Consider the following 15,000-nt stretch of genomic DNA (forward strand, 5'->3'; position numbering starts at 1 on the left):
ATATATATATATATACCTGTATGTATATATATTATACTGTATATATATATGTATATGTATATATTATACATAGATATACAGATGAACATGTGTGTATATATATGTATATATACATATATATATATATATATATATATATATATATATATATATATATATATATAGATATATATAATGTATATAATCTACTGTACATATATATAATGTATACAAATAGAGATAAATATCATGTGAGAGAGAGAGAGAGAGAGAGAGAGAGAGAGAGAGAGAGAGAGAGAGAGAGAGAGAGAGAGAGAGTGTGTGTGTATCTTCTCCAGGCCAAATGCCTCGTGAGGCCCTCGAAAATTTTATCTTATACTCTTTCGACATTCGATGAAATATTCAATACCCACGACAGAAAACGTCTGAGAAACCGAGGAGCATTTGGGTAACTATGTTAATCACTTTCTCACTGAGGTTTCGAGAGCGACCCAACGCTCTTTCGTTACTTCAGATATTGGATTTACAAAGTCTGTCGTTTAAAAAGGGGTTTCAGCCGAGTTTTCATGGCCTAATATTACGGATGCTGTGATGTGTCTCTAGTCGTTTATAATAATTATTTTTAATTATTTAGAATCTGGTTTTAAGTTGTCATAAACACATATTGCTGTTATCATGAATAAGTTCCTTTATGCATTTCTCTTTAACTCCTCCTACTTCTTCCTAATGAACACCTTGATATTCTTTGGAAGCTTGAATTTCAAGTCAGTGGCCCCTTTGGTGGGCTTGTTCCGTGTGAATAGGGTTCATCTACTGAATAATAATAATAATAATAATATTATTATTATTATTATTATTATTATTATTATTATTATTATTATTATTATTAATGTATAAACAACACCATATTCTTTGGAAGCTTGAATTCCAAGTCAATGGCCCCTTTGGTGGGCTTGTTCCATATGAATAGGTTTCGTCTCCTGAATAATAATAATAATAATAATAATAATAATAATAATAATAATAATAATAATAATAATAATAATAACAACAACAACAATAATAATGAACTGCCAACAGGTTTTCTATCTGCAACAATCTTTGCCGTCTGCCGCCGGTCCGCTGATTCACAAGTCCATTTCGTTAGAAACTTTAAATACGTCTATTGTAATCTGTTATCTCTTCTACTGATATGCTACTACTGAGAAACGCCATGTCCCAGTTAGCATGACCTTTGTTTTATTAACAGTCTGATAAAAAAAAAAAAAAAGGATATGACAAATACGCGTGCGAGCATGACATTTAAGGCGTTTAGAGGTCACCAGTGGATTCGAGGAAATCCCCGAATGCAATGGGCAAAATCCACTTCTTCGGATACAAATGGATTTTCCTTTCGAAGTGAATTTTGCGATGAAATTCTTACGGTGTAACTATCTAGATATGTGAAGTCATCATCGGCGATTGCATTATCGAATGACACACGTACATATACATACATACACGGACACACACTACACACATATATTACACATACATATATACATACACTTCCCTCAAGGACACGCTGGGGATGTCTCTACCGACACAAAATACGATTCCTACTTTCTGCTCGGTTAATCCCAGGCCTTGGTTAATCGACCTGGATTAACCGATGATTCAGATGCTGACTGTCATCCCGCGGATTCTCAGAGAGAGTCGAATCCCTATAAGTTCTCGCACGAACCTTACCACACCTAGGGTAGTCATGGGCAAGGTCAGTGGTCCCGATAGTAGTAATGGTCAGTTCTTTGGTTTCATCCGTCTTTGCGAATGTGTCAGATTTCCATAATGACTCAAGACTTGGGGAGCGACTATTTAACCAATTTTCTTGAGTGAACGGTGTGTGTGTGTGTGTGTGTGTGTGTGTGTGTGTGTGTGTATATATATATATATATATATATATATATATATATATATATAATATATATATATATATATATATATATATATATATATATATATATATATATATATATATATATATATATATATATATATATATATATATATATATATATATATACATATTATTCATTTACCTCAAGGGAGCGCGGCGAACGATTTTAGGGTAAATATCGCGCCAAACTGACCTAAAAACATACACTTTATTTCACAGATTCCCTTGTTAACAATTATTATTATTATTATTATTATTATTATTATTATTATTATTATTATTATTATTATTATTATTCATAGGCTAGGAAAATCTACTGGAACGACAGCTTTCCTTTTTCTTTGTCAGATCCTGTGAAAACGTAGTGTCATTTGAGAGACTCAGATAAAGGAGTTGTCATTGCATGTGCTTGTGTGTACCAAATGTGTGGTAATTCTAAGGAAGAGATCCGTAAAAAGATATTGTTTAAAAATGAAACTTATTGACCGAACTACATATAGGCAAGGGTATATATGATGCCATACAGGTGAAATAACTTGAGAAATTTACCGTCTTTTGTTTATGTTATTAAGTAGAAAAGATCCGCTGGACGCCATGTTTAATACCAGCTCCTCGGGGATTAACATAAAACTGTAAACTTAAGACGGTAAATTTCTCAAGTTATTTCACCTGTATGGCATCATATACACCCTTTTCTATATTACTCAGTCAAAAAATTTGATTAAAAAACAATATCTCCTTGCTTAGCTCTTCCTGAAAACTGCCGAAACAGTATTAGACTTTTCACCTTCCAGCTGTATAACGAACGCCATCATTTTTTATCACAGAGTGTCAATCATTGGAGTGGCGATCTCCTGCCGAGCGCGTGACCTCGGGCGGCCATATTGAAAGGTCTCGATCCGGCTTAGAGCACTATACTTTATTATTATTATTTTTTTTTTGCCGTAATTATTATTATTATTATTATTATTATTATTATTATTATTATTATTATTATTATTATTATTATTACTTGACCCAATTACGCAGAGAAAAATTACCTTACAAAAACAGGTTGGCCTAAGCACTCCAACTATTGTGGTCAAGGCCTAAGCATCTGATCCTGGATCTAAGCAGTTTAGAATAAATGGTTCCTGTAAATTACAGGGTTTTCTTTGCGTACAGTCGCTAAATAGTAATGTACAATCACTACACACTAACATTCACAATACACTTCCACTCACTAAACACTCACACTTACTATACACTCACACTCCCTAAACACACTAAACACTCACACTATCCACTAACACTCAATAACACTAAACACTCACTAAATACTCACTGTACCACAAACACTCAGTAAACATTCACTAAACACTCACTTAGCCCCAAACATTCATTAAACACTAAACACTCGCTAAGCATTCATTAACACACACTACACACTACTGCAAACCTTTTTACTCTGTTTCCCTTCCAGCGCTGAATGACCTCATAGGTGCCAGCTCGAGGCCTTTGGCCTAAATTTCATATTCTGTCCTCTATCATAATGGTTATAGTCATTCACAAAAGAGAACGATTTGGTGAAAAAACAATTAAGAAGGATTACAGATGGGTAGAAAAGTAAAGTTCCTCAAGAAATTACTTCGTGGTTACATGAAATGAAAGATAATCGAGATTATAACAATTATAATAGCCCCAGGGACGTAATTCCTTTTCAAACTTGCTAAAACCCTGTGAAAAAAGGATTTCCACGCCTCAAAACTTTCTCCAGCTATCTTTGTAGTAGCGTGTATGTAAATGTATGTATATATGGATGTGTGTGCGTGGGTATATTTTTACACACACACACACACACACACACACATATATATATATATATATATATATATATATATATATATATATATATAGAGAGAGAGAGAGAGAGAGAGAGAGAGAGAGAGAGAGAGAGAGAGAGAGAGAGAGAGAGAGAGAGCATATCTCTGTCATTCTACAATCATCTTTGTTTTGATCCATACACACACACACACACACACATATATATATATATATATATATATATATATATATATATATATATAGAGAGAGAGAGAGAGAGAGAGAGAGAGAGAGAGAGAGAGAGAGAGAGAGAGAGAGAGAGAGAGAGAGAGAGCATATCTCTGTCATTCTACAATCATCTTTGTTTTGATCCATACACACACACACACACACACACACACACACACACACACACACACACACACACATATATATATATATATATATATATATATATATATATATATATATATGAGAGAGAGAGAGAGAGAGAGAGAGAGAGAGAGAGAGAGAGAGAGAGAGAGAGAGAGAGAGAGAGAGAGAGAGAAGCATATCTCTGTCGTTCTATAATCATCTTTGTTTTGATTTTGACAGACAGAGAGAGAGAGAGAGAGAGAGAGAGAGAGAGAGAGAGAGAGAGAGCACATCTCTGTCGTTCTATAATCATCTTTGTTTTGATCCATATATGTGACAAACAGCTGTTCTCGCATAACTTTTTCAAGACAAACAAACATATCAGCCATCAAGAGTAATATGTACAGGACTATATATAGCAAGTTGAAACCCAGCTTATTCTTTCTTGATGGCTGAAGTGCTATGGTCACTATCACCCTCCGAGGTAAAATCCAAGTCAGGGCAGTAGGACTTATTGTATATAATTCTCCTTTGGTGTAAATTATTCCTAAGGTAAAGTAAATGAGCTAATGATGAGTTAAATTTGGATTAATAATCGACAGTATAAAAATGCAATGTGTAAATTCACTAACATATAATACATACATACACAGATACATATATATATATATATATATATATATATATATATATATATATATATATATATATATATATATATATATTGTATTATTGTGCTCTGGTTTTGAATTCCCTGCCTTCATTTACTGAATTAACGAAATTCAAATTCTGCGATAATTTCATGCAAGCATACATTGACACACACACACACATACACATAAATATATTCGTGTGTGAGTGTAAATGTTTGCTCGCATGAAAACATCCCAGAATTTGAATTTCGTTAATTCAGTAAATGAAGGCAGGGAATTCAATCCACAGCCTACCGCAGTTCGTCAGGTGTTGTCTCCCACGGCAGCAAGGTTAATATACACCCATATTTCCTCACTCTCTTGGCTGACAGGGAGACTGCTTATCATGAAGGTGTGACGCAGCTGTTGTCTTCAACTTTCCTTTCGTTGGGTACCTCTCATTTTGGTGGAGTCCTTCGAGTTTTAGTTTGGAAGATAAGACTACTCTTTGTATAATCTTTTTTTTTTTAGTTCTGTTTTTCTCTCCGTTTCATTTTCATATTGTTACTGCCTTTTTTTACGAACGTCAACATCGTGTTTGCAAATTCCCACCGTTGATTTTTCATGTTTTAATTATGACGGCAGTTGCACAAAATAAGAAAGCATTATACGCAGAATGTTTCATCCCCTAAGCATCTTCAATCAGGCAGGAATGGAATAAAAATGTTACAATAATAATTATTTTACCGAGTTTAATTTTCTTGTTGGAAAACGAATTAAAAAAAGCAAAATATAAGTCCCTATATCCTTGAACGCATCACAAACAACAGAAATCCCTTATCAATGCATCTTAATTCATTCAATTCATTTTCCAGAGAGACGATACGGAACGCCCCATCAGCCTTACAAGTTAAGAGTGCTTTTTTTCGCTGCGAACCGCAAATAAAAATCATGAGCTCTGACACGGCCACTTCTTCCCCGGGACCACAGCCGCCAACGCAAGAACCAATCAAGGCGGAGAGGTCGCCGCTTCCGGCTCCCCACAACAGCCAGGAACGCTCGACCAGCAACACCAGCATGAGCGGGGCGCCGAAACAAGAGGCACACGTCAGCGTCTCGGCCCAGGAGACTTGGCACCAACCCCAATCCAGAGGTCCTCCTACACCACAAGATCATCCTGGGTGAGTAGAGTGGAAAGTAAGTTGGAAGAGAATGTGAACGGAGGTACAGTAAAAGGAATGAAAGGGGGCGCAGCTAGGGGCCGAAGGGACGCTGCAAAGAACCTTTAGTAACATCTACAGTACACCGCATGGGGTGCACTGACGGCACTAACCCCCTACGGGTGGGGGGAGGGTGAGCAGAGAATTTTTTAATCTACAATTTCCTTAAACCATGGTGGAGTCAAGGGTTCGCCCCATTTATCCAGACCTTCCATTGCTAAGTGTCATTATTATTATTATTATTATTATTATTATTATTATTATTATTATTATTATTAAAGATGATGAACCCTATTCACATGGAACAAGTCAACTAAAGGGGCCACTGACTTGAAATTCAAGAAGCTTCCAAAGAATATTTAGGTGTTCATTAGGAAGAAGTAAGAGAAAGTAAAGGGAAATGCAGAAAGAAGATATCTCGCTTATTCAGAAAGAAAAAATAAACTAATAAATAGATAAAGATGTATTAAAATGCAAGGAGAATAGCATCAGGGTAGTAAAGCATTGCATCTTCACTTGAACTTCTGAAGAAGTTCCAATTGCAAGACTTCCTCAGTGGGGAGGCTGTTCCACAGTCCAATGGTGTGAGGAATAAAGGACCTCTGGAACTGTTAATTCAGTTCTCAATATATACCACCTCCCTCATTTTCTGTAACAGGATTATGTACAATCTTAAATCTTTATTTCATACATGAGCTTGGAATGCCTATCGTCAATCAGCTTCTTCATTTCGTAAATAGATATCAAGATATTTAGATCCCAAAACCATATGCAGTTCCACGAAGGACATATTTAGTCTCTCAAATGAAAATACAATAAGATGAGGTGACCTAACCTAAAATACCTATTTATAAAAGATAAAAAAAATAGGAGAAAAAGTGAATGAGCAACACAGAAATTGAATAATGCATACATGGAGTACATCACAAATCATGACTGCTTAAAAAATGAGATAAGGGCGTAAAAATCGCAATCATCGCTAATTATAGCCACAGATTTAGCTCGAAAACACCTCTCCGGCTTACTGAAATATCTAGGACAATGAACCGCTAGGTACACCTTCGTCAGCAGTTTGTCACAACAGGAACACGATGCGGAATTTACAAAGCCAATATGAAGTCTTGTTGACAATCTGAAGTCCGTTAAATAACAGGAGGAAATTCATTTAACGTATTCAGTGACTCATAAGGAATTCTGGAAACTGAATATAATACAGTTTCCTTTGTCTATTAATATTTCTAGCAATCAATTAGTTGGCCACCTAAATTTAAGGTAAATATAGTTCCGTCCATTGCCCAGTCCCTCAAAACAAAAATAAGTAACAATATCAACAGATGTAATTTTTTTTATTTATTTTTTTTTTTTTTGTAGTAATGTCCAGTGATAAATAAGGTAGTTCATTAACACTCAGTCTCTACATTTTAGTTTTCTGTAAAAGAAAACTATTGAGATGGGCACTTTTCTGTCCGCCCTCAGATCTTAAAAACTACTGAGGCTAGAGGGCTGCAAATTGGTATGTTGATCATCCACCCTCCAATCATCAAACATACAAAATTGCAGCCCTCTAGCCTCAGTATTTTTTAAATTTTATTCAAGATTAAAATTAGCAACGATCGTGCGTTTGGCAACGCTATAGGACAACACCATGAAAGTTTCATGGGCCGCGGCTCGTAGAGCATTATACCGAGACCACCGAAAGATTGATCTATTTTCGGTTGGATTATACGCTGTACAGAAAACTCGATTGCGCCGAAGAAACTTCGGCTTATTTTTTACTTCTTTATAATAAAAATTGGTTAACAGGTTTTGCAATCCGTCACTGAATTCACTTCCAAAATCCTACGCAATGTCGAGGATGCTTTCATTGGTCATACCAAAAATGTTTCAAAACAGGAGTCACGTCTGGTTTTGCAGTGGTATTGGTAGTTGGCAAATTTGTTTTGTCGTTAAACTTCGATAATCCAAAATATGTATATAGAAAATAAACGAAAAAACGTATAACCTTTCATGCGTTTTGGGTTACACGTGTATAAAACTCGTCTCTGCTGGTTAACTGACAGGAATTTAAGACTTTGATCTTTATAATTAAAGTAACACAAATGATGACAGTCGTATGAGAGATCGGCGATTTGCTTTACAACTCGATGTTCGGGCTCCATTTTGCAAGAAGACGAGACAGATACTTCAATCTGGAACATTCGTTATCAAAGGGTATAACAAGATTAAATACCTCGGTACTCGACTTATCAATTACATTTGGTGGTCAGTGAAAATTGGTTAGTGTTATTTGCGTCATGTAAGATAAGTGATGATCATCCTCATACCATCGAACCTGTTTGACGATTGATTGCTGCTTTCAAATTTGATCTCAAATTTGAGAGCAACAAACTACTTCACATTTGCATCCTGAAAGACACCCAAATGAATCCTAACGTCGTATTTCAGTCCTAACCTAAAATGAGCATGTATAATAAACGAAAACTAACATAATGTTTGCTCAAAACGTGTAAAAGTGGTTCTGAAAAGAGACAAATGTCAATCGGCCTCTGAACAATGCTTCAATAAGTTTGAATGCGGATGCGTTGAATACTATCTCTCTTTTTTTTTTTCCCCTGTTTGACCGTAGTTCAGTGGTGGGTGTGTGTACGTGATAAGATGGAGTTATCTCTCGCAGGCAACTTACCAATCTCCTCTCGCGCACTGGTATCAGCCAACCTCAATCATTACATTTCTTTCTCCCCTTACAGCGGACTCAACCTCACCGTCCTGCCGACGAACGTCCACACCAGCGGTGGCGGGCCACCTTCGGGATCATGCACGCCCGTGAGCGAGGTGGGCGTGGCAATGAACGTCATCATAAGAGAGGACGTCAATCTCTCCTCCCGTACTTCCTTGAAGCAAGAGGAGGAGGAAGAACTGAAACATGCCTTCACGGCCGCCCACACGACAGCGCATGCGTACGCACACGCACCACCAAAGGCAGAGGTACTGACAAATGTCTTGATTTTTGGAGGGAGTTACTAAAAACTTCAGTTTTGTCACAGCTTCATGGTTTATTAATATTATCGTTTTATTATTACGAGCCAAGTATGTGTTGGCTACGCTGCGCTGGAACCCGGCGCTGCCCGTCATGTCTTCCCCACCCTCCCGTTCCCCTACCTACCCCGTCCCCACCCTGGGCGGACAAACAGGTTTGCAGGAGGTGGGTGGATGTGCCATGTCTCCCCAACCTTCCCGATCCCCTACCTAACCCGCCCACACCCGGGGCGGACAAAATGGTTTGCAGGAGGAGGGTGCATGTGTCATGTCTCCCAACCTACCCCGCCCCCACCCGGGGAGGACATACAAGATCCACTCGGATTTTATAATTATTATTATTATTATTATTATTATTATTATTATTATTATTATTATTTACACCAGTCCATGATAGGAAACTCATTTGATCCAGGCAAATGAAAAAAGAGTTTTTCTTTAATAGGTTAATGCCATTTACAACCACTTAGAAGTGGAGTACTGTTTTCATCCCCGTTAATATGCTTGTCTGCTATTCTCACGGTCACTCAGAGACTTCATGAAGCACTGGGAATAGTCAGATAATGAATGAAGCAACTAATTCTTTCATTTTGGTAAACCTCAGGAATTACACTTACAAAATAAAGACTTTAGATTGCAGCTTTTACGCCACAATTCAATCTGAATGTCCTATTAAACTTTCCAGACCGTACCTACAAGGCAACAGTTATTATATGCAGTCCTATAATCAGGAACTATAATTTCTATGGGGTTACTAGAAGTTCAAAAAAATCTATGATAAAATATTTGGACATACGACATTGGTGAAGATACGCTATCTACCGGTCGCCATCTTGTTTCCAAATAGCTTCGTCATCCCATGAGCATTACCATCTTTCTCGTAGAGTAAATCTTCCATTAATAGACAGTACTAAGCAAAGAAAATATCCAACCACCTGAAATTCTCCTTTTTATTATAATTATTATTATTATTATTATTATTATTATTATTATTATTATTATTATTATTATTATTATTCAGAAGATGAACCTTGAATGGAACAAGCCCACTATAGGGACCACAGACTTGAAATTCAAGCTTCCAAAGAATATTAAGTAAGAGGAGGTAAAAGGAAATACAGAAAGAAGAGATCTCACTTAAAAAAAAAAAAAAAATAAATTAATAAATTAATAAATAGATAAAAATGTATTAAAATGTGTCAATCAGTCCAGGCGAAGCTGGCGATCAATACTTTTCGAAATATCAAACCACCGCACTCTTGAATATACATAAAAATGCCCATATGATACATAAACTTCCAAAAATATTAATATTCCACATTGATTCCAGGTCAAGGGTGAAATAGGGGCGTCCTCCCCCGCCACTGCTTCAGCACACATACCCGCCACCGTACACGACCTTGAACAAGGAAATTACGTGAGTATGCAAAGCGGATATGTTTTGGTTTTGTTGCGCTCTCGGTGTAAAATGCTGACAGAAATGTTTTCGACAGTACAGGACCAAGAACAACATTCAGCTTAATAATAAAAAGTCAGTTAATGACACAAAGTGAGAAAATGAAATATTATCACGACAACATTACAGAGATGTTAGAACACCAAAAAATAAGACAAAAGTCAACATGATTCCCTGAACTTCAACAAGTTTCAGTCATCTTTCAAAATGAGATGAGGGCTCCAGTAGCATCCAAATCTGTTAAAACATCAGCCAAAGATTTGCGTTGGAGGTATGTTGTTTCCGACTGAGCTGGCGTTATGCCAGCACGGGCTCTTGGCTCTTGCTCACAGAGCAGCCCGCAACCATTGCAGGTAACTCGATGGCTGGTTAAAATGTCTGGGCAAATTCGCCAGAGTGAGCTTTATTGTAGGCAGTTCACTGTAGTGGATGCAGTCTGGTGGAGCACTTTCTTTTGAAATACTCTGGTGGGTTAGTCATCTATGACCAATCTAAGCCTCATTAAAACTTAAAAATACAATGAAGGCGGCCAGGACTGGCCACTGTCGATTATTTATACATATATTTATTATATTATGCACTTGAACAGGGAAAGACCATCTCTCCTATCACTTCTTGAAATTCACTGCAGTATTGTTGCCTCTCTAAAAATTGTTTCCTAATGCAACTGCGAGGTTTTTCCTCCTGTTACACCTTTCAAACCATCTTATTATCAATTTCCTTTTCAGCGCTGAATGATCTTGTGGGTCCCAGCGCTTGGCTTTCGGCCTAAATTCTATATTCTATTCTATAATATTATTCCCTTCATATTCTACGGGGTTACATTTCAATACCTACCACATCAGATACTGTAGCAGTTCTTGCTTGCCAACCTGTTTCATTTTCCGAGTGATTTTTCTTCATGAGATATTTCAGGACAAGCCAAGGATGGTAATATCCTTCAATCTTTCACGCTGTCTTGTCTGGAAAGGCTACGAAAATCTTCGAACGAACGTCACTGAGTTATATTCACCATGAATCTTCCAAGTTGTGTTCTTAGGCAGCTTTTTAGCAACCTAAGCTCCTCTCTTTCAATCTCCAAGGGAGATTCAATTCAAGTTTCTTAAAGACTTGCAATGCGCAATGTTCTAAAACCCCCAAGACCACATTTCAAGAATCATACTGTGAACTGAATCTAATTCTTTCGGTTTTGATTGACAAGCTGAAGTAACTGCAAATATCCACTTTAGACTTGCTGAAGGAACCACATAATCTGAGTGGGTAGTTTTTTTGTCGGTTTCCCAGCCAAAAAATTCACACAAACTTCAGTAATTTAAAGATTTATTTTGCAACGGCTTTTACTGTCTCATCAAAAGTCATGCATAAAATGTTCACTTCTTTTTAAAAGGTAAAATAATACAATCCTTTTAAAAGATAAAAATTATACCATATAAGGATGAATCAGAAAAGGATAGTAACATCTTGGACCTTCTAATATTGCTTCCAACTTTTATTCTGGAGTACTTCTCTGATGAAAAACATACTTATACCTATCCACGTCCTAAGGCACTGTTTAATGATGCCCAAACACCAAGATGCGTTACACGCCTTTAGGAGAAGAGGAACCTTAAAATCTAACACTGCTTGGCAAATCCCTGATGGTCTCGACGGCACTCTCTGATTTTCAGCGAAACCTCATTTTTCGATTGATTTACAGGCACAATTGAGGAAAAGAGTACCAAAGGCACTCTGATTTTCAGAGAAACCTAATTGATATGGAGACAGAAAAAAATAATTAACTACATATCAAAGTCTTAACTAATTTTCGGTTGATTTGCAGGCACAATTGGGGAAAACAGTATTTTGAAAAGCATCCTCAGATTTCTTGATACAAATGGACCTGTCCTTCGCCCTTTTCTTAGGTCTTACTGATTATCTTTCATAACAATTCTGAGACTCTTCTGGATGGTGTTTTAAGCATACTGCTAGATGCTCCTCAGACTGCAGTTGGACTGCGGAACAGTCTCCCTGACGATGTCGTGCAACTGGAACTTCATGAGTTCAAGCGAGGATGCAATGCATTACTACCTTAATGCTATTCTCCTTGCATTTTAATACAATTTTATCTATTTATTAATTTATTTTTTCTTTTCTTATAAGCGAGATCTCTTCTTTCTGTATTTCCCTTTACCTCCTCTCACTTCCTCCTAATGAACACCATAATATTCTTTGGAAGCTTGAATTTCAAGTCAATGGCCCCTTTAGTGGGGTTGTTCCATATGAATAGGTTTCATCTTCTGAATAATAATAATAATAATAATAATAATAATAATAATAATAATAATAATAATAATAATAATAATAATAAACCCAGGTACTGGGATCAATGACAGCAGCACTGCCTTCAGTACATTCACTGAATATATTGTTCCTCACTTAATAATTAAAATCAGGATTGAAAGTTTTATCACTGGCTGCCTTGAAGACACATAGGAGCTGATCTCTAAGTTCTCACAGTAACTTGAAGTTCCTCAAATCCAGCTCAAAGGTCCTGCAATTCCATTAGAGAATATTGGGCACTTATTATTAAGTAGCTTTTAATAAGAGCCTGTGGGCCTGACATGCAAAGTTTTCTTATAGAATTTTTTTCTTGTTTAAAAAAACTTATAAATGATTTTGTGTTAATTGCGGAAGTATGATTTTTATATTATTTGACCTTCTGGACATCTCTGCACTCTGTCAAATGATGCGAAAAAGTACTGTATTCATAGTCATCAGTCAAAACAGGTCCTTTTTTTATGTTTTCTACAACATCCTAAATAGTCTCAAAAGTACTGTGATCTGGGAGTACTTATCACTCACATTTCCTACCACTTGTTTTCCCTCTTTTATGGCTGCAGACTTGGTCTGTGCATTAATGCAACTTTTATCTCTTGACTGTCAATTACACCCCAGTCAGACATGAAGTCTGATCTTGCCACGTGAAAAATTATTCTCATTTGAAAACGTCTTCAGACACCCTATCTGTAGTTATTTTTTTCACGCTCATTCCTTGATGAAGACCCCTTTTAGTTTTGGATTTTTGTAAGGGCCCCCATATATGACCTTCACCACACCTGCGCAAAATTGGCAAGGAATTGCCTGAACATGGAGGTTTTGTTAAGTTTCATCTTATAATTTCTTTTTATTTCTTCCATAATAGCAGTCAAAGCTTCCTCACTGTTTCTAGTTTTCATCTTGAGGTGAAAGCAGTGTTTTTGTGACCTAAATTCTGGTTCTTTGAACATTTGAGCACCATGATTTTGCATGGCTATTCACAACACAGCTACGGCATTACGTTGGGGTTGGGCATGCACTATCTAACACAATTCTAATATGTTTACCAAATGTCATGCACTTTGAAATAATCTATAAACCGAATGACAAGACGGAATTGTTAACTCTCTTTTTTTTTTTTAATGTATACCCTATCTAGGGGCACACTTATATGATCTCTTTTTATTGGGAATTCACAAACCTTTGATAAAACATTTTCTGGTGGTGTTAAAAGATTAGTGTGGGACATTTATTATTTATGACTGTTATATAGAGCACTGGAATTTTTAATCTGTCTCCCAAGGCCTAGGGTATCCTTTTAATTAAAACAGCATCTTTGTATTTTTTTTTTTTCCTACTATTTTTTTTTAATAAGCCCAGGTGATTTTATCTCAGTTTCTCTTTCTCTCTCTATAGGAAGCATCATAGCTCTAATTTTCTTTTCTTTTTTTATTTGGACGTTAAATCATACTGATCACCCAAAACTTTTCAATATTAAATAAATAGATTTGTTTGTCCATGAACCGTTCTCTCAAGTTATACTTCCCTGTACTTTCTAGTTCCACTTCTTATCCTTCTTCCCAAAGCTACCATCCTACTCTTCCCCATTCTCTTTGCATGCCCAGATCGTCTCTTGGAAGTATGCTGACCTTTTTAACACGACTGTTATATATCTCTAAGGTCATTTCAACCTTCAGCTGTTTTTAAACCATATATTATTAAAAAATTCATCTATTTAAATTCAACGTTTTTTTTTGTCATTTGTATTCAACAGTCAGGCTTCACTTCCATAAAGGAGAGTTGGCTCAACAATATTATACACATCCCTTTTCAGATCACCCACTTACATTTTTTCCACCACCCATGCCAACACTCAATTTCCCATCTTGCTCATAATCTGGCACTTGTTCAGATTCAATTTCAATTATCTTATCTTGTAGATGGTTTCCAATTCTTCCTCTAATTCATAATATATATTATATTATATATATGTATATATAACGTATATATAATTACCACCTACAGAGCGTTGTAGTGTATGGAGACTACCACTCAGTAGAGCATGTCCCCGCCCACACGGTGGATCCCCACGTCCATGCACACGCCCACGTAAGCAGCGAGGGGGCTACCTACGCCACCCTAGAATCAGCCCCTGCCATCACTACGTTAGCATCCATTCCTTACACGGAACCGTATTACTACTACAAAACTGACATGTGAGTATGCAGGCAATGTTAGCTTTATTTTTTAGCTTTCCTTTTTTAGCTTTTATTATCTTTGTGTTCAGCA

At 36.5% G+C, this 15,000-nt stretch overlaps 1 protein-coding gene across 5 annotated transcripts in view; it reads left to right on the forward strand.

The window, feature by feature from the left end:
- The window catches only part of LOC136853179 (uncharacterized), a 99,735-nt gene that overhangs the window by 26,804 nt on the left and 57,931 nt on the right, over positions 1-15,000 (forward strand). For all 5 annotated transcript variants that reach the window (XM_067128519.1, XM_067128516.1, XM_067128518.1 and 2 more), the window contains exons 2-5: positions 5,580-5,885; positions 8,672-8,909; positions 10,291-10,377; positions 14,737-14,927. In XM_067128519.1, coding sequence (XP_066984620.1) covers positions 5,656-5,885; positions 8,672-8,909; positions 10,291-10,377; positions 14,737-14,927 — 746 coding nt within the window. In that variant the 5' untranslated portion in view covers positions 5,580-5,655. The remainder of the gene's footprint in view (positions 1-5,579; positions 5,886-8,671; positions 8,910-10,290; positions 10,378-14,736; positions 14,928-15,000) is intronic.

The sequence above is a fragment of the Macrobrachium rosenbergii genome, chromosome 26 (assembly GCF_040412425.1).
Source record: "Macrobrachium rosenbergii isolate ZJJX-2024 chromosome 26, ASM4041242v1, whole genome shotgun sequence".
Classification (NCBI taxonomy): Eukaryota; Metazoa; Arthropoda; class Malacostraca; order Decapoda; family Palaemonidae; genus Macrobrachium; species Macrobrachium rosenbergii.